Raw genomic sequence first — 20,669 nt, 5'->3', positions numbered from 1 at the left:
GCATGAATTTCTCCTATCTGTGTCCTACTGTAATTCACAGAATGTTCTTAATAATGTCTTGTACCAGCATACAAGACAACACTACTCCATGTAACCCATGACTGAGGGCGTGGAGTAGTGGTGAAAATGAGCAGTAGGGGCAGGAATTGCTTACATCAAGATGGTTGCCCAAACAAACATCCATATCATGAGACAGGAGGCTTAAAAAGGTATCAGGATGTCTAAGTATCAGGATGTCTAATACTAAAAGTGACCTAAAGCCCAGTTTTCACACCCTTGTCACTTAACATAATCACACATTTCTCTTAATTAATAGCTCTCTTTGGTTAATGAATGTCTGCTAGTGTCACACAGTATCACAGTATCACATCAGAGCTGATTCCTGATCTCCTAAGGCAGTGTCAAACCTGAGACAGCGCTAGGGTACCGACAGGATGGGTGTACTGGCGGTGGGTAGGAATGCCAGTGTAATGTGTAGAAAAGGGCAAGCTTCAATCTGAAATTAGAACCTTTCAAAGTAAAAGAAAATGGAGGTGTAACAGCTTTGTGGTGATAGCTCATCTTCTGTTGCAAAGGACAATGGATAAACAGGGAATAGGCATGATCTGAGTGTCACATCCATAGCAACGGTTTATTGGAATTTGTGCCACTGACAATTACCTGTCTGCAATAACAGAGGGCATTTTCCTTCTTATGAGAATTGAATTACCCTGGCAACATTGCAGCCTTTTCATCTTTATTAATTACCCAAGACATATATAATTTGAAGCTTAAAAACACTGTTTTCTGACAACATGAGACTTTTGGTCTTCTCAGGGCTGTCAGGATAAAAAGCACCTTGCAATTAAACCTCTGACACAAAATCCAAATAATGGCATTGCAAATGTTGATGTGAAAACCATGCCAACCATGTAGTTTCAGATGTAAAGCTTCACATCAAATGAGGGTACTGACACAATCCACTTCCTTTGTTAATACTATATAAAGTAATTTGCTCCTGTTTAGCAATCAGGTCTCTGTCTCTAAATTTGCACTGCATAAATCAGAGATAGTGGATTTTTTTTTTATGCTTGTCTGCAAGAAAAGATGATTTTTTTTTTGTTTTTCCCACTATTTTTCTTGTTCTCATAAAGTGGGATTTTCACTTGGAGATGGGTGCTACTTGCTAGAATCCACCATCTTGAAAGGTACAGCTTTTCCTGCAGACTGAAGATGAATGAGCAAGTTCTGATGCCAAAAAGCCTTTAACTGCTCTTCTGATGTTTCTGTACACAAGTGAGGTATTCTTGCACATCATCTGGAGAACCAAGGATGAGAGGGACTCTCTGGTGAAGACTCTCAGGTTTCACATCCAACACCGCCTCAGTCCCTGTAGTTGCCATCCCACCTGCCTGCTCAATGATGAAAGCCATAGGATTGCACTCATAGAGAAGTCGGAGCTAGAAAGAAAGAAGGAGCACATGATTGCCTTTGGGGAAAATTACACCAAAGAACTTACCAGAACCTAACCTTCCTTTTGTCAATTGACCTAAGTAGCAATGTTTCTCAGTCCCACCTTCTTCACTTTCTTCCTCTCACCTCCCTTAACATCTTCTGTTTTGAGAAACAGTGTACAGACCCTGCATCCAAGCATCACCACCATCGTTTCCAAATTGATGGACTGATGTGCAGCACCAGTGAAACTGTATTTTGCCAAAAATGTCAAAAGTAGCTGTCAGCTAAAGACATCAGCAAAAGAGTTCAGTCAGCTAAGTTAACAGTACCTGGAAACCAAAGTCACAATCTCTTCTCATATGGAGGCTTTATGATTACCTCAAAGCTTGGGGTAATCACACTGTGTTTGGTCAGGATATTTTGGAGTTTGAAACTTGATGCTCCTGGTTTCAAATTTCAGTATTTCATTTTCACTCTTCAGAAATGTGAATAGATATTAATTGCCTGAACTCATCCAGATAGCTACTCCGTTTTCAGAAGTAACTGCAGTAATTAGTAAAAGCAAATTTTCCCTTTTGGTATGGACACACTTTTGGTTTGGACCTTGATATCTGTTCACAACTTTAAAAAAGTTGCCTCTGGAGTGCCTGTGTGGAATGCAAACTTATTTGGGACATATGCCAAAAGTTTCTGTGTTTAAAAGGACACAGGTAGTAGCTGGCTGGTTTTTAACAGACATTGTTTGCATAGGTTTAGTTGAATCTTTGATGGTCTATGAAGTGCTTATGTGAGACAATATTAGTACATACTATGTTTAAAGGGCTGTTCATATGTGCAAAAGAGAGAGTATTTCCTGGTGAAAAGAAATCATGACAGAATGCAACAGTATAAAGAGACAAAGAAATGGGTTGGACACAGGACATTACTACCCATCATTCCTTTATCATGCTGTTTGTGATGAAACCATGTGTCAAAAACTTAATAACACATATCACCTTCATTTGTATCTTCTAAAATGCTATTTCTGGTACAAGGTCTCCACCTGAGAGGCAACATAGGACCAAAGTCTCCATTGTTTTCAGTGCGTGGACAACTATTGCAAGATCATGAGCCAGAATATAGCAGTGGAACTACAACTTGAATTTCTTACTGCTTATACTGTGACTGTGTGGCTTAAATAAAGCAGCTTTCCTTCAGATAATAGTGCAATTGCACTTACGAGTCTTCAGATGGGCTCTGTCTCCAGACTGGTTTAACATTTTTCACCTAATAGATAACTATAAGCCTTAAATTGATTAAAAATTATGATTTAATATATCTAATTTGAAAAGAGGATCTATTTGTTGGCTGATAGAACCAGTACTGGTTATTGAGCATTTTGTTTTAGCTCTTTCTTTAACCTAATGAAGGAGTTCTATATGCTAGAGCCTACATGCATGTCATTTATGTTTGCTATGACATTTGGTTCCTTTCAGCTAGGTGCATAGACTGTCTTTAAGAAGATAATGATCAGGTACCTGCCACAAAGGCATGATCTCTCTATCAAGAAGAGGTTTATGTGGAAAATACTGTCTACATCTGCCCTCTGAGAAGGAAAGAAGAAAATTTTGATTTGTAATGGTAGTAGTTTTGCTTCTTTCAATATTCTCTCCATTATTTCATTATGGCAGTGCAAACCAGATCAAACAGTCAATGTAGGCTAACTCATGCAGAAATCTTGATTTTTATAAAATTCTGTACTTTGTACGTTTGTAATTTTGTTGTTTCTCGTATTTTCTCTACACCAATGGCTTAACACAGATTTCAAAACAAAAAGTTTAATTTGAAGAGGCCCATCAGCAAATCCAATTTTCTCACACACAGCAAATTCCTTTTTTTGTCTGTTGCTCTGATACACAAACAGATCCACACTGTTTAATGGGTTGAGGGGGTTTTGCTGGTTTATTTTAGTTGGTTTTGGTTGGTTTGGGTCTTGTTTATTTGTTCTCCTCCTCCTCTTCCCCCCCATCCCCCCCACCCCCCCCCCCCACCCCCCGGAGCTATGCCAGCTGTCACCGGTATCTCAGCAGGTTTCTGTGGTACTGAAATATTTCACTTCAGAAAGATGAATAAAGCCCTTGGTTGTGGTGAAGATCATTTGAGTAGTTTGTAATAGAAAAGCACACGGGAAGATATCTGGCCTAAATTGGGAATTGCCTAAATAGACAATTGTTTAAGTTTCTTGCCTAAATTTGATAGCTGACCATCGTATCAATTAATAATTTTCTCCAGGGGATGCAAAATTATTATCTGTTTATATATATAAACTGTTCCTTTACTTCTGTGGGAAAACCAGAGGAATTAGGTTGACTAAGTTCCCCAGACAGTAAGTCAAACTATTTACCTTTCCTTTAGGACTCTTCTGATTAGCAGGATACATGAAAATCCCACCATACATCAATGTACGGTGAACATCAGCTACCATGGAGCCCACATACCTGGCACCATACGGGGAACTGCCATCCTGAAAAACGTAGAGTAAAGCATTAAATCTACCAGGCTAGACAGCTAGTAGCACAGACAAATGTAATTTTCTTACGAAACAGGAATCAAATCTGCTTACATCAATGGCTGCTTACGGACACTATAAATGCCTAAACCAGCCTGAAGCTTAGCTTTTTGTAAGATTGGCTATGGAGTTCTAAAATAAGCACTTTAAAGAGCTGCATTCACAGCATAGAAAACAAGCTGCTTGTAATTTGAGTGCACAACCTGTAATTTGGTATCAATCCCCAGTCTGAAAAAGCGAGGGTTGCAAACTCACTGCAAAGTGAGTAAAAACTTCCTGGCATTATCAGAACAAGGTATCCATTTGTTTGCTGATCCTTCACTGTTTCCTAAGCCTGGGCAAGACGTAGGATGTCACTTTTCACAACAGGTCTACATGTTTCCCAGTGGGCTTCTAGCCTATTCGTCAAGTTGGGAAATTGATCATAACATTCATTCTGCAGCTTAGTTTAAGAGAAAGCAGTTTATTCATGAATATGGTTTTCCTTGCTCTAAGCTGAGAAATTAATGCAATTGAAGGAGAGTTCATTTTACTAAGAGCAAACAGGGGAGTATTCGTATCAGTGCCAGGTTTGTTGGTTATAAAAATGGTAAGGAAAGGTAGGAAATATAGAAGACAAACAAGGTGTCTTGCACAAATAGAAGTTATATACACCAAATATATAACCTGAGGAAAGCAATGCATCACCGTACTTTTATAAGGAGGAGATACACAATACAAATGTAAACTGAAGGAAAGCGTTTTGAAAGCTACTATGCCAAGAAATCTGTCAGTATATTTCACTCTGTCTTCAATGAAGCAGAGGAGGAATTTGTGCCTCCTCAGAAAATTATTAGACACGGGGACTTTGCACACATTTAATACATGCAATTGTGTATTGAAATGCTACAGGTTTGGAAAGATCTCTGCACATTTTTTCTGTCTGGATCAGTTGTCTAATGAAAGATCCTGGCAGAGCTGAGCCACCTGAGTACAGATCACCAGATGCAGTTGGGATGAGCTGGATTTCCTATTCATGAGCAGGTCATTTACACAATTTATGTGTATAGGGGCATTGTTATGTGAGGATGACGAGATCACACTTGCAATTTTAATTGCTTTTTACCCTGATAGAAATTCATCTGCTAGAAACACAGAGCTGAATCTGTGCTGAGAAAATTACATATGAAAAAGTCCTTCATTCTGATACTGATCTCTGGAACTACAGACTGAAATAAAATTTTTGCTTCACTTTCTTAGAGTCCAGCTACCTGCATGGGAGGAATAAATAGTCCTTTCAGTTATTAGAAATGCTACTTCTCGTTTCTCGTGTTTGGTCACTTATGCATTTGTCTTACAGATGAGAAGTTTAATAGGGGTTGCGTGTGTGTCGGCATATTGCCTACGCTTTCTTCTCAAACAAAAAAGCAGAGCATGAGTGATAGGGAGTTCCATACTGAGTTCTGAGTAATATCAAGCTGTGTGTTTGCCCAGTGAGAACTTCACACTGGTTTGGCTGATGCTAATGAAGGATTTGAAAAACCCTGATGTTCCCTTAGTCAGCATTCATGGTGTTTGAGTAAACCTGTGATTGCACTCAGTTTCACCCTCGTTTTTTTTGTTTGCGAAACCCAAAAGAACAAAAAATGGCTCGTAACAGATAGGTCCTGTGATTCTTTTTATTTCACAATGTGATGGGAGTTACTTTTTCACTTCTTTCTTTATTCCACAGATATTCCAACAGCTATGTTCATCCACAGCAAAACAAGACCATGTTTTTCTCGCATAACTGTAATGACTTAGGAGAGTGGGGGGAGAAAAATACAGCAGCAAAACCCTGCATCCCTTGGTCCACCTACAGATATGGTAACAAAAGCACAGAGTTTTTATTAGTTTTTTTAAAATCACTCAGGCACATCTTGGCTGACTGGCAGAAGAATGCTTTGTGCTAAAATGTGCTGTTGCTAAGTTTTTGATGTCACTGCTAAGGCAAATCCTTAACTGTCTGATCTGGAATGCTGGTTACATAGTGAGGGAAAATATCTCCTCTCCCCATAAACAGTTGATTTGTAATATTTGATTGCTAATGACAGTGATACAGAATACAAGACAGCATCCTATTTTTCCTGTTTTATTTCTAACTTTTTGATTTTTTCTGGCAATGTTAGTGTCATCTGAACAGCATATTGATCAAGAACTACAGGGAGGAAATACAGGTAGGATCAAAGGAAAAAAGGGGTAAGGTAGTGACAAATAGCTAAAATAAATGCCTAGTCTCTTGGCTTCTAGTGACCAGAAGGCCACAGGATCAAAGTGGTCTGCTTGAGTAAGAAGGGGTCCCCCATGCCCCACACCTCCTCAAGTCACAGGCGGGAGGTATCCAGCAGACACCCCCAGTGCCCTTCTGCATACTGAAGAGAGGAAGACAAAGATACCAAAGCTGTGCAATGCGCTGTCAGGGTGCTGCAGGGAAGGTAGGATCATCACCAACGTAGCTGGTAAGGTTTACAGGTGATGATAGGAAGCAGTTTTCATGCTATGGAAGTGTGGTGACACGTTCTCCCTCTTGTCCTTCCACAATGCAAATAACAGCAAATATGCTGTTTCCAAAAGTCAGGTTCCTAACAAGCTTTCAGATAGGCAGGGAACTTTTTTGTGCTTTGTGGCAGTAACACTGGTGCCTTGGCCCTTCTCATGCAGACAGCCCTACTTCTCAGGGTAGCAAAGCAATGTGCTTGCTCAGCACCCTTGAGGAGGCTTCTGCTGCCCTAAATAACCTATGCACCACTAGTTTTTTGCTTTAAAGTAACGAAAACACCTTCTGCAAACTTCTATTGCATCAGTGCAATGACACTTCCAGAAGATTTTCCTCAAATGAAGCACAGATTTAAGATAAAATAGTGCTTGTAAATGAGGTTTTTCCTGTGTGTCCTAAGGATTAGTGAATCACATGATAGAGCTGTCCTCACTCAGCCTGTGGTGAAATATCTGCCTGGTCATTCCACTGAGTTTGATCTTTTGAGGCTGCCTGGGGTAGACTGAGAGTTTTACTTTAAGCAGCACTTGGGTGGTTTGCAAAAAACACATATTAGTAAATCCGGTGTTGGTGCATTATACTGAATACGTAGCTCAGCATAACATGAGTAGAATGAGAGGCACTTCTCTTTCTCAGCTGGATTAGTTTTCAGGAAGTATGAAATTTGTGTTGTGGACTTCGGCTTCTCTCACAGCTGGACTGAAAGCAGAATTTGAAGTTTCAAAATTACCTCAAATATTAAAAATGAATGTGTTTAAAACGCTATGATGCGGCACCCTTTGTAGCTACAATTTGATAATACAGAAAACACATTTAAATGAGAGGTCAGCATTGCAATATATGTGAGAAGGAGCTTCTCACAGGATTATATTTTAAACTCTTACTTGTTAACTTCCCAGGTACAATATGCTGAAGTTTTCTACTGGATACATCAATTTTCACATAGCCACACTTCCTAGGGAGCTTCCAGTTTTCCACATTGAGAACTTGCGTGATATCCTGCTATGGTTGACTAGAGGTCATACAGAGTTCTATGTCTCCACAAGGAAGTTCATCAGGTGCAGGATGTTCTCATCTTTATCCCTCTGAAGGTTACAGTATAATCCTCTTAACAGAATATACTGAAAGTATGCCTTACACCATTGGTTTTTTTTTCCCAACCTGTGAGTCGGTTCATGCTCCATATAATTCAAGTAGATGATAGTGCAAGAGTGATACTGCACACCTCAGATGCAAACATGTACAGGGAGGAGAAGGTGATGCCACCCAGATGCCTGAAAGCACCTTCTGAGCAGTATGTGGAATCTAGCCCCAGATGCTCAGCTGCACGTATGACTGAGCTGCATACTCCGATAAGGTAGAAAATAAGGATACCACCACTTTTTTGCTGGCACAGTTTCAGAGCTTTGTTGAAAAACCTGGTTCTTCATGTACAACATATTTTCCTCCATACAGTGAGGAACAAGCTATGAATTTACTTACCAAAGTTTAAGTTATGAAAGGCGTCAGGGTGCCAGAAAAAAACACATTGGATACATACCCAAAATGGACCCAATAGCACAAAAGGATTATATGGGGCTGAACTCAGTGGGGCCTTCAGATCCTTTCCTATCATCCAGGACTTTGTGGAATGCAGTGCTTGCCAGCCCGCAGTACATTGGATACAGTACTAATATTTTCTTACCTCAGGGAATTTCTTCTTTTGTAAATATTCTGTCATTGCAGGATCAAAATACTTCGCATAACCTTCATTCAGACTGTATACCTTCCCTTTCTTCTTGATTTTAACATCTTTGTCAACCAAAATAAATTCACCAAGACCCTATAGAAGAAAATGGTAGACCAGCCATTAGCAAGCAGCAGAAAAGCTTGTTGGCTTTCTGTAACAGTTGCTACACTAGTGATGGCAGAAACTCTAGTACAGCTTGGTCCTTTTAGCAACAGACTCTGTACAGCTTGATAGCATTTCAAACAGAGCAGAAAGCACAGAATCTGGGTTAAGTTCATGAAAACTTGTCACATTATTACTATAAATAAAAAGCAATTCAACTCTTAATAGTTAGCTTACTGAAAGAACACCAGGCAGCCCTGAAAACAGATGTATAATGAATTTCTGACCACAGATCTCAAGGTTACAAATTAAGAAATTACACTGCCTTCTGATTTTTGAACTTTTCTTGCCTGTCTTGCCTAAATATCTTAAAGTGAATGCTACCCCCAGGTGTTGCTATCTGCAGTCTGAGTACAACTTCCACCTTCTATTCCTTTGTCTCTAACCAGAGCATCTCAGCTCCCAGTTCCTCACACTTGGTATAAGCCTGTTTATAAGGTTAAAAGAAGTTTCGTAATAATGCATTCTCGTATCAAAAAACCTCCTATAGTATTGCTTTCATCTAATGTTGTTTCTTTCAAACCAGAGGTCTCTTTTCTGCATTCCTCCAGTAACACTTTTTGGGCTCCAAGGGTGGGCACCAAGGGGTGGCATATGTCCAATTGTATGGGTATGGTTCTGCTTTTGCAAATTGCTGGTTATGCAGCTTAGAAGGCTTAGCCATAAATCCAAATTGCACTCAGGCAATCAGACATCACTCTGCATGAACTGTATTGAAAAACGGTCCTTGCCCCCAGCTAAACACAGAACATGCTGAGGTTCTTCTACAGAGAGAAAAATCAAGAGCAATCTAAAAGCAGGCGTCCTTTAAGTGGAGGCAAAGACACTGCTCAGAGTAAGTTTTCTTAAGTGTCTGTGCAAAACAGCAGTCTGGAATGCTCATAACTTACACTCCACTGAGGAGAAAAACCAAATAGAGGTATTGCAACCAACATATTAATGTATTATTAAATACTTGTAAGGTGGAGGTGGGATGCTCCAGGACATGGGTGAAAACAAGAATCATATAGATAGCCTAGATTAGAGACAAGGAGTAACTAAAATGATTAAATCCAAGCACAGAAGGCTCTAAAAGATTATGGCAATGTGATTAACGCCATGACTGTACCGGATCGAGCATGAAACAGTCCACTCCTTGCCCTGTGGAGAGGGCAACCAGTGTAGCACTCCCATACAAGGCATAGCCTGCAGCAACAATACGGCGTCCAGGCTGCAAAGCATCTTTTTCAGAGGGCTCATCGTCTGTTTCCTGAGGAAGAATTACCATTGGACTGAAGGTTAAATTCTTACAAGAAACAATCAAAACAACTTTTCAATAATGTTGTGGGGCAGATTTCCCTTTTGTTTCTATGCAGGCCTTTGAAACAACTGAAGTGGAGATTGTTCTCACTACTTCAGGGCAAGTTTGGTACAAGTACATGTGCATGCTGGGACAGGATGTTGAGAGTTTGTGTTTATTACATGTCATGCAATCAATACAATACCTGCAGTAAAAGCTGATACCTTAGCTTTACAGCACAGTCCATTAATTCCAGATCACTAGAAACTTGAGACATAGCACTAATTTTCTGGAAGTATAAATTTAAGCTATCATTCTGACACCCCTCACAGGAAATAACTGTGAGGTGAGTGCAGTCATTAAGTATTACAGACAAACTGCTTCAGTAATCAGAATAAAAGCATAGATGGTGCAACATGATGGAACCAAGACTGTGCATCGGTCTCTGCTGGTGAAGAGATGGGTAACTGAAGTGGTATAAATGTTCAAATTAAATATAAAATAAATTTTTATAAAAAACTATTTATAAAATTATATATATATAATTATACATAAAGTAGCATGTTTAATGTATGGAGGTGTGTATATATAACTCTACATAGAACATTCACATGAGATTTCAAGTCAGGCTTTTAATCACCTTCTGACGCTCATACTTTGGTTTGGATATCACTGAACAACAACAACTCAGTCAGACCTGGTGCAAATATTTCCAGGCAGCAATAGGGGGGTGCCTTAGCCAAGACTTACAAGAGACTGACCGCTGTGATAAGGAAGAATAACAGACGCGGACGGGTACCTGGGACTGCAAAATGGGTAGGGAATGCTTGACAGTAATGCTTCTTTTTAAAGGCTTGTCAGTTGTGAAGGGTCTTCTGTGGATGTTTTGAAGGTGGTTTGTGAGGAATTAAAATGAGATCCTTTCTTCCATCCCAGTTTAGTATTTTATTGTTCCAAACTCAGACAATTTCTCAGTGAGTGCATGGGCTTAATTAGATTAAGTAGCAGCTAAATAGAAATAGCAGGTCTATTCCAAAATATGTGGTTAAAAAAATAAAAATCAGTGACTATTTTGTGTAGGAAATAAAATATTTCATGAATATTGAGTAAATTCTTTAAATAATCAAGAATGCCTTCCGCAGATAATTTCCAGAGAAAAACACCTCTCCTCCAAGGAGAGGAGCACACCGGAGAGCAAGTAACTCTCAGGGTGCCCATAAGGGTCCTATGAAGGTGGAAAGCTAAGAGTAACCTGGGGATCCCATTCATCATTTTATGCCAACACCTGGAGGAAAGCTGAGATGAGAGACACCAAAACTACATATTTCTTGGCATATGAAGACAAATTCCACATAAAAATATTTTCATTTTTAACTAGAAGATTTTGTTACTTTTGTTACTGTGGCTTACAGTTTTTAGCTGTATATTTTGCTCAAAAATTTTTATTAGTATTATTTTGCCAAGTTCTTCTGTGGAAAAAATTCCCTTTGCCAACCAGTTTGTCACAGGAGCTGAAATAGAGTGTGTACAAATACATCTTGTATGCAGTCCCTTGGAAGTGCTCTACATCAAGATGCTTATTCAGCGAAGTTATAATGCATGTAATGAAGGAAGCCTGGTTAAAACCCCTGTTTGTATATTCCAGAGCTTTGAGTACTGACGACTAGTGGCTAATCCTTTGCTAAACAATCTTTACAGAATATATAAGGATTATACCTTACATATAGCATCTTCTTTTTCAAAAATGTATCTCCATGGCACATCTCAACATCAAAAGCAATGGTTGTCTATAATAGACTAATGGTTTGCAACACTAAATGCAGAATTAAAAACATATTTACAGAACTAGTTGCAATCATATTATGATCATTCTAGGTTTTTGTATGCTTTCTCATTGAATAAAAAATATTTTTGTATAAATACAGTAAACAGGTTTGCTTTGTAGAGCACGATGTTTATATAGTATATGTTGCTGCTGGTTACATGTGCTGTTGACTTAAAATATCTTGTGAGATGAGCTTTTCAGTCCTATCTCTTAAATTCATTTCTATGTTTACATGGCTGAGAAACCACACATTTGCTGACTCTTATGAAAAAACAGAGGAACTCTTCCATCAGGAGATGTACAGTTGGCAGAATTAACTTGTTTTTTCCATACTAATTCACAACTGCATTTCCTAGAGGCAGCTTCCAAAAGGAAGGAAAAAAACTCAAACAAATATTTTGCAGAGCTTGTCAGAATGTAAAAAAGCTAGAGATCGGCTGATATTTCATTTTTAGGACTGCAGAAGTCCTGCCAAGTACCTTGCACTGTGAAACAAAGCAGGGAATTAAGCTGGCCGGTAGACTGTGATAGCTGCTAATATTTTCAGTCCTTTCTAGTGCACAGATGGATTTCCTTTACATTACATTTTGACTATGAAATGGTGGTAGTCAAACCTCTTGAGAGGTCTTTATGCAAAGCACTGAAGTAAGCAGAGGGACTGCAAAAGAGCTCTGACAAGCACTGACACAGTCACTTTTTCTCGTTGGTGGTGTGAAGCAGATGAAACAAGGTCTGCAGAGTCTTGCTATAGGGGTACCCTTGGGTGATATCTGAGTTGGAAAATATTTGCATGTATGGTTTGCCTGACATCACATGGAGGAGTTCTGATCAGCACCGGGTACAGCTCCAGAAGGACTTGGTTTACAGGTCTCTATTTGTACCATGTGTTTCATGAGTATCCATTGCATTTAATTGAATTCTTACACCTTCCCCATGAGGGACCACATAGAGGGGAGGATGTTGTCCTCATGACAATGGATGCATCTGAGGTACTGTGCAAAGATACAAGTTTTAAAAAGAACAAAACAAAAGCAGCAGAGTTTCATATCATGTATATGCAGTACGAACGGAGAGTTGTTGATTCAGCTCAGTGGCATGAAAAATTTTGAAGAATCCAAGCAAAAAATACATATTGTCACCACCCTCTGCACTGCAGCAGCTGAGAGCCCCTTAGCGGCAGTGACTGTCAATGTCCTATTGCTTGCTCTGACTTCCACTGATTCCACAAGGGGCCTCCCTCAGCCCTGCTTTTTTGATGTTTCTGCTTATTTTATCAATACCACCCATGCATCAGAAAGTAAGAGCCAGGTGGAAAATTAAATAAACTTCAGATGACATTTATTTTTTGGTGGTTTTCTCTATGAAACTGACACAGTGCTTTCCTGCCACTATGGTGGTGGCTCTGGACCGGGAGCAGCCAGAGAACCATTTTCAGGTTTGCAATGTGCTGGCACTGAGTCTGACCTTTGTAGAAAAGTGCTGTCTATCCTTTTTTTTTTTAATTTTTTATTTTCTGATTATTTTTTTTTCCGAAATATTTCAGTTCTGGAGGGTAGGCCTGTGGAAATGAAGTGTTGACATGGTGAGATAATCAGATAATCATCTGAGAACTGGAAGGTAATAAATATCAGACAGGAGCTAAGGATCATCCTTTGGAATTACAATTCTTATAGCTTTTCCAAAGGAACCTTGAATAGTTTGAAATTGTGTTTTCTTTCTTAAGTGATTCTCATCCATCAGGATAAACATCTCACTTTCTTCATTTCGTACTACTCTTCAGTAACAATCAATAAAGCATTATTATTTCATTATTTCAAAGGGTTTGAAGTTAATAGTATTTAAAGTTAGCAGCGTTGCCATAAAATTTTCTTCTCTGAGAGAAGGATGCATTAATTAATATGTACTTTAGAATTAGAATTTTAATGGAAAGAATTATGCAAGTGAAAGACTGTAAATTCCACATTGTTTCTAACTTCCCAGGGAAAATTGGTAAGTTGTTCTTATAATTGACAAACCACACTTCATCCTAGCAGCAGGGTTTTCTTTTGTACATGAAGTGTTTGTACGAAGCAATGTAATGTGCTTTTTATGAGGTGCTGAAGGGTATCCACCCACATGAAAAACAGAAACTTAGAAACAGTATTTTACAACAAGTATGTTAACTAGAATCGTAGAACAGTTTGGGTTGGAAGAAGCATTCCAAGGCCATCTAGTCTAACCCCTCTGCAATGAGCAGGGACATCTTCCAACTACATCAGGTTGCCCAGAACCACATCCAGCCTGGCACATCCACCACCTCTCTGGGCAACCTGTGCCAGTGTTTTACTACCCTCACTGTAAAGAATGTTTTCCTAACACACAGCCTCAATCTCCTCTCTTTTAGTTTTAAACCATCACCCCTCGTCCTATTGCATCAGACCCTGATAAAAAGTCTTTTCCCATCTTCCTTACAGGTCCCTTTAAAAAAATGAGAGGCCACAATAAGGTGTCCCCAGAGCCTTCTCTTCTCCAGGCTCAACAAGCTGAACTGCCTCAGCCTTTTCTCATGAGAGGGGTGCTCCATCCCTCTGATCATTTTTGTATTCCTCCTCCGGTCCCTCCCTCTCCAATAGGTCCATGTCTTTCCTGCACTGAGGACTCGAGAGCTGGATGCAATACTGCAGGTGGGGTCTCACCAGAGCAGAGTAGAGGGGCAGAATCACTTCCCTTGACCTACTGGTCATGCTCCTTTGGCCAAGATTGACCTGGGTGCAAGCACACATTGTCGGCTCATGTCTATTTTTATGCTAGAGCAACAACAGTGGAAGGATCGGAAAATAAATTGAAAACTTGAACATTTGGGAACAATATGAGTCTTTTGGGGAATGTTTCTGTTCTGAAGCAGAATGCTTCGGAAGACTAGGCAGTCTGTAGTCTTCATACTCATTATCAGGTGAGCTAAAGATGGTAGGGAATTCTGATAACTTGCTTTTAAAGCTAATGTTTAGTGTTTATGTGATGCTGCTTACCAACTTTAAGAACAGTGGACAACACAGCTATTGCCCACTGTCAATCTTAGGAGGTGCTGTAGTCTTTTAGGTTATATTTAGAGAGGTAAGTGAAAAGGATGGGGGCCCCTTTGCTTACCATAAGAACACATGGCATCAACTGTATCCATAGAGCTAAACTCTTTTCCCTGCAAAAACCAAGATGGTGGAAGATACTGGAGGTAGTCCTGGACTGCTCTTTCTACAAACCATACCCAGTCATTATCTCAATGTTGTTTGGCCAGGCCTGCATCTATGATGAGGGTTTGCACTAACCATTAACAGTGTGGGCAGCCATTTTCCAGCACTTGGCTTGTGTCATGAGTCTGTAGAGATTATGCCCTGACTATTTGGTTTGCTAGTAGATGCATATTCTCAGCAGTGATGATTCGTGTATTGCCTAACAATGTAAAAAAGGAGGACTAGCCAGTTGAAAATTATGAGTTAGAAGGTGGGACAGACTTTAAAAACTTATCTTCATATGTTTGAAGTGTAGCATCTGAGCCTGTAAAGACTTCTTTGCAGTACTGTAAATGTTACTTCACAATAGTAATGGCCAAGGGTCTCTCATAGTCATATGACTGCAAGCTCAGGGTTTAGGAAAAACACCAGCTACTGAGAGATTAACAATCAAATCACAAGACTTGGCATGACTCTATTAACATTCATTAATTGGCTGCGCAGTTGCTGTTCTGTACAGCCCCATGAGAGCAGATACACTGTCAGGGCCCTGATGGCTGTAAGTAACCGCTTCCTTCAGCCTCAGGTGGCTTTCACTTGTTAGCATGCTTATAAACTCCCATCTGTAACAAGCACACAACACGCAGTGGGAGGTCACCAAACTGCTAGCCATAATACAGTCCAGGCAGTGACCATCAGCCCTCCCCAGTCAGTATCCATGATACAAATACTGTGATTCACAGGCACTGTGACACCCTTCAGCTCACCTGCAGCGAGTAAAGAATCACTGAGCAGCTACCCAGCTGCCTAATGGTGAAAGGGTTTTGTTTAAGTGTCTGTGTGGCTGAAGGAGGGAAGTGCTGTCACACAGCAATTTCATGGGGCTGAATGTCTCCTTCCTGGGAATTTAGGCAGCATTTTAGCACATGTGAATCTCCAGTGTCATCTCTTTTACTTTCTTAGGCTCTGTGGATCACTTACAGAACCTAGGAAAGAAACTAAGCAAGTTGACATACCCAACAAATTTTGCTTTCACCAAACATATCATGCCATGTGTGCTTTGTTGTCTTACCTTCTTGTAGATAGCAAATATTGTTCCTATTGGTGCCAAGCAGTCTATATTGGAAGAACCATCAAGGGGGTCAAAGCACACCACATATTTACCCTAAAACAGAATTGGCAAGGGAAGCGTTAAGTGATCCATATTCTTACACTATTCTCTCCTTTTACTTGACAAAACCCATATTTTTATCACTATGTTTAGTCCTGCAAGCATGCCTGACATGGCTTGCCAGAGAGAGCTGTGCTGTTGGCCCAGCTGGCCCTGCAGCATAAGACCCACTCCGTGCAGGACCTGCCAGAGAAAGAGGAGAGAGCATGTTTCTGCACAGACAGCACAAAATCTGATGATAGAAAGGAGCAGTCCTCTGCTGCCAAGTATTGCAAGAAATCACTTGAAAGCAAAAGGAGTGACTCATTCTGGAAGCAAGCATCTTCCTCAAGTAAATAAAGGTGGGGGGTTTTTTGTTTGTTTTTTTTTTTGTTACATTCTGTTCCAGACTAAAGGATTTGCCTGTGATGGGAGGTTTGAGAGTAAGAAAACATCTTGGGGAAAGGCTGGGTTACATCAGCGTGAGCAGTATCTTGCTGCAATAGGATCCCCTCCTGGGGGAAGCCTAATGAAACAGTCAGGTGTTTCCTCTGGACACATAATGTAAACCCCAGTTCTGCCAGCCTCTCCTGTCATTTTATGTTGCCGATTTATTAATGTAATCCAAAGCTGTTGCACTGGCGCCCAGGGAATACACTAGTACGCATACACGTGAGATCTGGAGCGTGTTAGCAAGATCAAAAATTATTTGTATCCCCCCTTCACAGAACTTTAATGATAATTTTACCCTGCACAGCTCATTTGGCTGTTGAAGCCGTGCCCTGCACCACGGTTATTAACCAAAACAACGCAGTAACAGCGCGAATGCTCCGCATTCCCTCGGGGAGGGTTGGCTTCCACACGTGAAGCACGACTGCCCCCTGCTGTCGCCCGAGCCGGTGTACAGACCCGCTTGTCCTTGGGGGTGACGATGGCCTCTTTGTTCTCCTCCGAGACCAGGAGGCAGGTGCTGTAGGAGGACTGTAGCATATTAATCACCAGGGAGTTGGATAGTACGTCCAGCTTCTTCACTTCGTCCCCGGTCACGTTCACAGTGCCAGCTATACCAAACCTACAGAAAAGGGAAAACATCAAGAAACTGGAGGGAGGCCAATGTTACAGGTTTTTAGGAAAAAAAACCCAACCCATGTCAGGATGGCTCCTTCCTCTCATCTTCCCAAACCTCTAATCTTTGGATTAAACTACTAGGTGAATTACGAGATGGTTGCTGCTGCTCAAAAAAACGAAAGCATGCATAAGAAAGACATCATTTTTGAGGCTTTATCTGGGTCCTTTTGCTCCTGATTGGACGTTCTCCAGGACAGACCAGAGCCCCCAGCCCACCCAGTGGGTGCCAGGCTTCCCTAGAAACCCCACAAACAGCTGGCAGCAGCTTTGAGGAAGGAGAAGAGGCAGTTAGCATCTGCATTATTTTCTGCCATTGGCTGCTCAGAGCTCCATGATGACCTTTGACGCTCCCCTACTCAGTCCCCAACCACCCCAAAACCAGAAACATTGAAGACATCTCCAGATAATTCCTCATGCTGAACTGTGTTCCAGGATCAAGGTCTGTTTCATTCAGTGGCCCTTGGCTGAGTTAAGATGATGCTTTCATTCCCTGTTCCACTTTTAGCAATATATTAATGAGGCAGTATACAGTAGTATACGTATTTCTGAGATTTCTAGTTGAGGAAGCACTGTTTAGTCCTGATGTGCATGGTCTGGGCATCTTAGAAGTATAACGAATCATGCAGGAAATAGATGCAACACTTTTATTCATTATGGAGAAAGAAAAACAAATGAAAGGGACAACTAAGTCCCTAAGGTGTTGGTCAGCAGCAGGCATCAGCTGGAAGCAGGGTAAATCTTTTATTTTACTCACAGCTCGAAACTGCCTGAGCTTTTCAGAAGTATAGTGTTTGGGGCACTCTATTTTTGAGTGCCAAGTCTGAGATACTGGAAAGAACCATGATTTTCAGGGAGTCCTTAGCACCCATTCTTCAGTTAGTGTGTTTTCAGGCACATTCCCAGCTCAAGTCTTTATCTTGGAAAAAGTCTTCCTTTACTTTTGAATGGCAAATGTGCTAAAAATTCATGCTGAGGTCTTTAGCATTGAAGGAGACACTTCACAGTGTCTATTTGGAGACACTAAAAAAATCAGAGCTCTCTAGCTTCACAAATACAGATGGATGCAAGCCAGTGACTGGCTGAAAGCTTGACATGAGAATTTCTGAATTTTCATGGTTACTTGGTGTAATTTGAATGGTGCAAGTTACTCATTTGTGTGTTTGGTTATGTCAGATATTTCTGGTTCATTACCAGAATCTTTTGTTTATTGAAAAGGACATTTGCTGTCTAACATAACAGGTGTTCTGTTTCTGAGGGGAAGATTCATTAGCACAGTAGCCATGTATCCTGTAGACTAGGTGGCTATTCTACCTCTAGTATATCAAATAGAGGTTCTTCCTACTTATTAAACACTTCAGAGGCTGCATATTGAAAGATTAAAATGAGACAAAAGCAACTGTTCCTCTAAGTCAGGGAGGCAAAACAGCTCAGCTTCACCTAGTGAGTACAGAGACAAATTATAGTTTAACAGCTAAAGGCATAGGAGCTTGGTGCTGTGGTTAAATTTGAGTATGCCTTATGTCCTTTCTACATATTATGTTCCATACCTCTAAAGTGAGAGTGATAGTACTGAGACATTGAATTCACCATTTGCAAAGATCATAAAGGACTTTGGCCAAATGGTCTAACAGCCAACAAAGCACAAGCCCCACCCCCCCTCAAGGTTTTACACATTTTGGTGTTTCCACAGGAAGAAAAAAAAAACAAACCCACAACAAAAAGCCCAACAAATGACAAATGTTGTGTTTCTTAACAAATATATTACCTGTCTTTCTTATGCATGGTATGCATGTGTACACGCAGGAACGTACAGAAACATGTATATCGATACGTAACAAAACCTATATATTTTAAATACATAATTTTATTAGGATATTCCAGCTCTCTGAACTGCTTCAGATAGCTCACCATTAAAACAATGACACTGATGTCTATTTCATCTGGTTGTGTGAGGAACAGCTTGGTTCATTCCAGGCTTTGCTAAGGCAATTCTTTATTCCTTCTTTATTTATTTGCCAAACAACTACATGCCAAATAGTGTTTTTTGTTTTCCATATAGGGCCTTTTAAGACTCCCCATCTGTACCCCTGATACTGCTTGAGGAAGAAAAGGGAAATGCACTTATGCATATGGCATTTCTTGCAGGTCTGTTGCTTCAGACCATCATTTATACTGCAGTGAGGCAGAACATCAGCTCCCAAAGATAAGCCAAGTTCTGATTTGCATAGCTCAGCACCAGGTTTGGATGCTAGCAAAAAATATCATGGTGTGATATTCTGCATTGACAATACCACAGTGTGATATTCTTCAAATTCACAGTAGATTTAAAAGTAGATCAATATCAACATTTACAAGGGATGATGAGGTGAGCAATGCACTGATGTTCTGGCTTACATTTTTGGAGTAACAGCAGTTAGTTTAAATGTCTGCCTTTCTGCTGATATTAAAATAATCCAGAAAAAGAGATTTCCCACTTCCCACTCTCGACAATCCAGGCTCTGGCCTCATACATACAGTCACTTGGCTTAAAAAAGACACTTCCAACGTATTTGTGAATCCCTGCCCACTCCCCAGCCTTCCTGTGCAAGCAGCTGTCTCTCTAACCTCCTCTTCCTCCCCTTATAGCTAGGTAGGACTCACATGTGGGCAAGGCCTGCCTTTCTGACTGCAGAGGAAATGGCCTTTATGGCAGTCAGCATGGAGTTGAGCAGCTGTGTCAGCTCCCCCGTTGCTCCTTTAACACGGCGTCCCTTCTCCATGACAAATCGCGTGAGCGTTAGCATATCCGTTTCGAAGGGGGTTTTGTCGGACATTTTTGCTGGGTGTCAGAGTTCCTCACTCCTCAGCTGGACAGGACAATTTATTGCAGTGCGGAGATCCTGGGTAGCTGTTTTATTCTGAGGCAAAGCTGTTGTCTGCGTTACTGGTCAGATTTTATTAAGATGTTTCTGAGACCATGTGATTGAGGGCTCAGAATAACTGCACCCCAGGCTGGCTCCACAGCTCCTCTGGATACAGAAAAGGAGCCAGAGACGGGACTACAGCTGAGCAGCCAGTGCTCAGCTGCTTTTCCCAAACACTGGAATTCGTGATGTGCAGATCTATTAACATACTCAAATTCTGCATTAGACTGGAATGCAAAAATCTCGCTGTCCACTTAGCTGGAAACTGCTTTCCTGTACCTGCCACTCAGCAATAAGCTCAGCACAGCCAAGGCAAAACACACAATTTGCAAGGCACAAGAAATGAAGACATAGGGTGTAGGTAACCACACGAGTCCTAGTGCCCCACAGCAGAGCATCCGCCATGCTGTGGCTCTGGACAATGAATTTCCCTTCCTATGTTGCCTTAATCCTTGCTTGTTCGCTCTCTTTCAGCCTCTCCATAGAGGAGAGTTTTGTAGGTGTACGGCACAACCCATGGGAATCAAGAGTAAGTGCAGGGTGCATCTAGACATGCATTTATTAAAATGGTTTATGATGCTAGTTGGTCTACTGCAATCTCCTCTTAATGACTTCATTCCCAGTCTGCGCTACTTGTAATATTATAGGGCTTGTGTGAATGAGAGGTACTGGTGAGGTGTTGCTTTATAGGTTACAAAATAATTACACCTTCAATAATTTACAAACAAAGCTTATCTGATTTAAGCATGTCTGTCTCACAACTCACAAAATGAAATTTTATGTCAGCTTT

The 20,669-nt window shown here is 40.6% G+C and overlaps 1 protein-coding gene across 1 annotated transcript; it reads right to left on the bottom strand.

The window, feature by feature from the left end:
• Positions 1–1,113: 1,113 nt before the first annotated feature.
• Positions 1,114–19,933, bottom strand: LOC130604448 (fructose-1,6-bisphosphatase isozyme 2). Its single transcript, XM_057418965.1, has 7 exons — positions 19,617–19,933; positions 16,758–16,920; positions 15,771–15,863; positions 9,497–9,637; positions 8,182–8,319; positions 3,818–3,937; positions 1,114–1,439 (listed from the first exon to the last, which is right to left on the bottom strand). Exons 1-7 carry the CDS (start codon positions 19,787–19,789, stop codon positions 1,245–1,247), a joined length of 1,023 nt encoding a protein of 340 aa, XP_057274948.1. The 5' UTR covers positions 19,790–19,933; the 3' UTR covers positions 1,114–1,244.
• Between the last annotated feature and the right edge of the window lie 736 nt (positions 19,934–20,669).

This window comes from Pezoporus wallicus, unplaced genomic scaffold (genome assembly GCF_028554395.1).
Source record: "Pezoporus wallicus isolate ANWC-B61680 ecotype Strahan unplaced genomic scaffold, APGP_CSIRO_Pwel_v1 contig_371, whole genome shotgun sequence".
NCBI lineage: Eukaryota > Metazoa > Chordata > Aves > Psittaciformes > Psittacidae > Pezoporus > Pezoporus wallicus.
This window is presented reverse-complemented; position numbering and strand designations above follow the sequence as displayed.

Coding starts and splice junctions, on each gene's coding strand:
- LOC130604448 (XM_057418965.1), bottom strand. CDS start 19,789: ATGTCCGACAAAACCCCCTTCGAAACGGATATGCTAACGCTCACGCGA. Junction 8,320..9,496: donor ACTGTTTCATGCTCGATCCG/GTACAGTCATGG, acceptor TTTCTTCTATAG/GGTCTTGGTGAATTTATTTT. Junction 1,440..3,817: donor AGAAGAGTCCTAAAGGAAAG/GTAAATAGTTTG, acceptor CTTTCTTTCTAG/CTCCGACTTCTCTATGAGTG.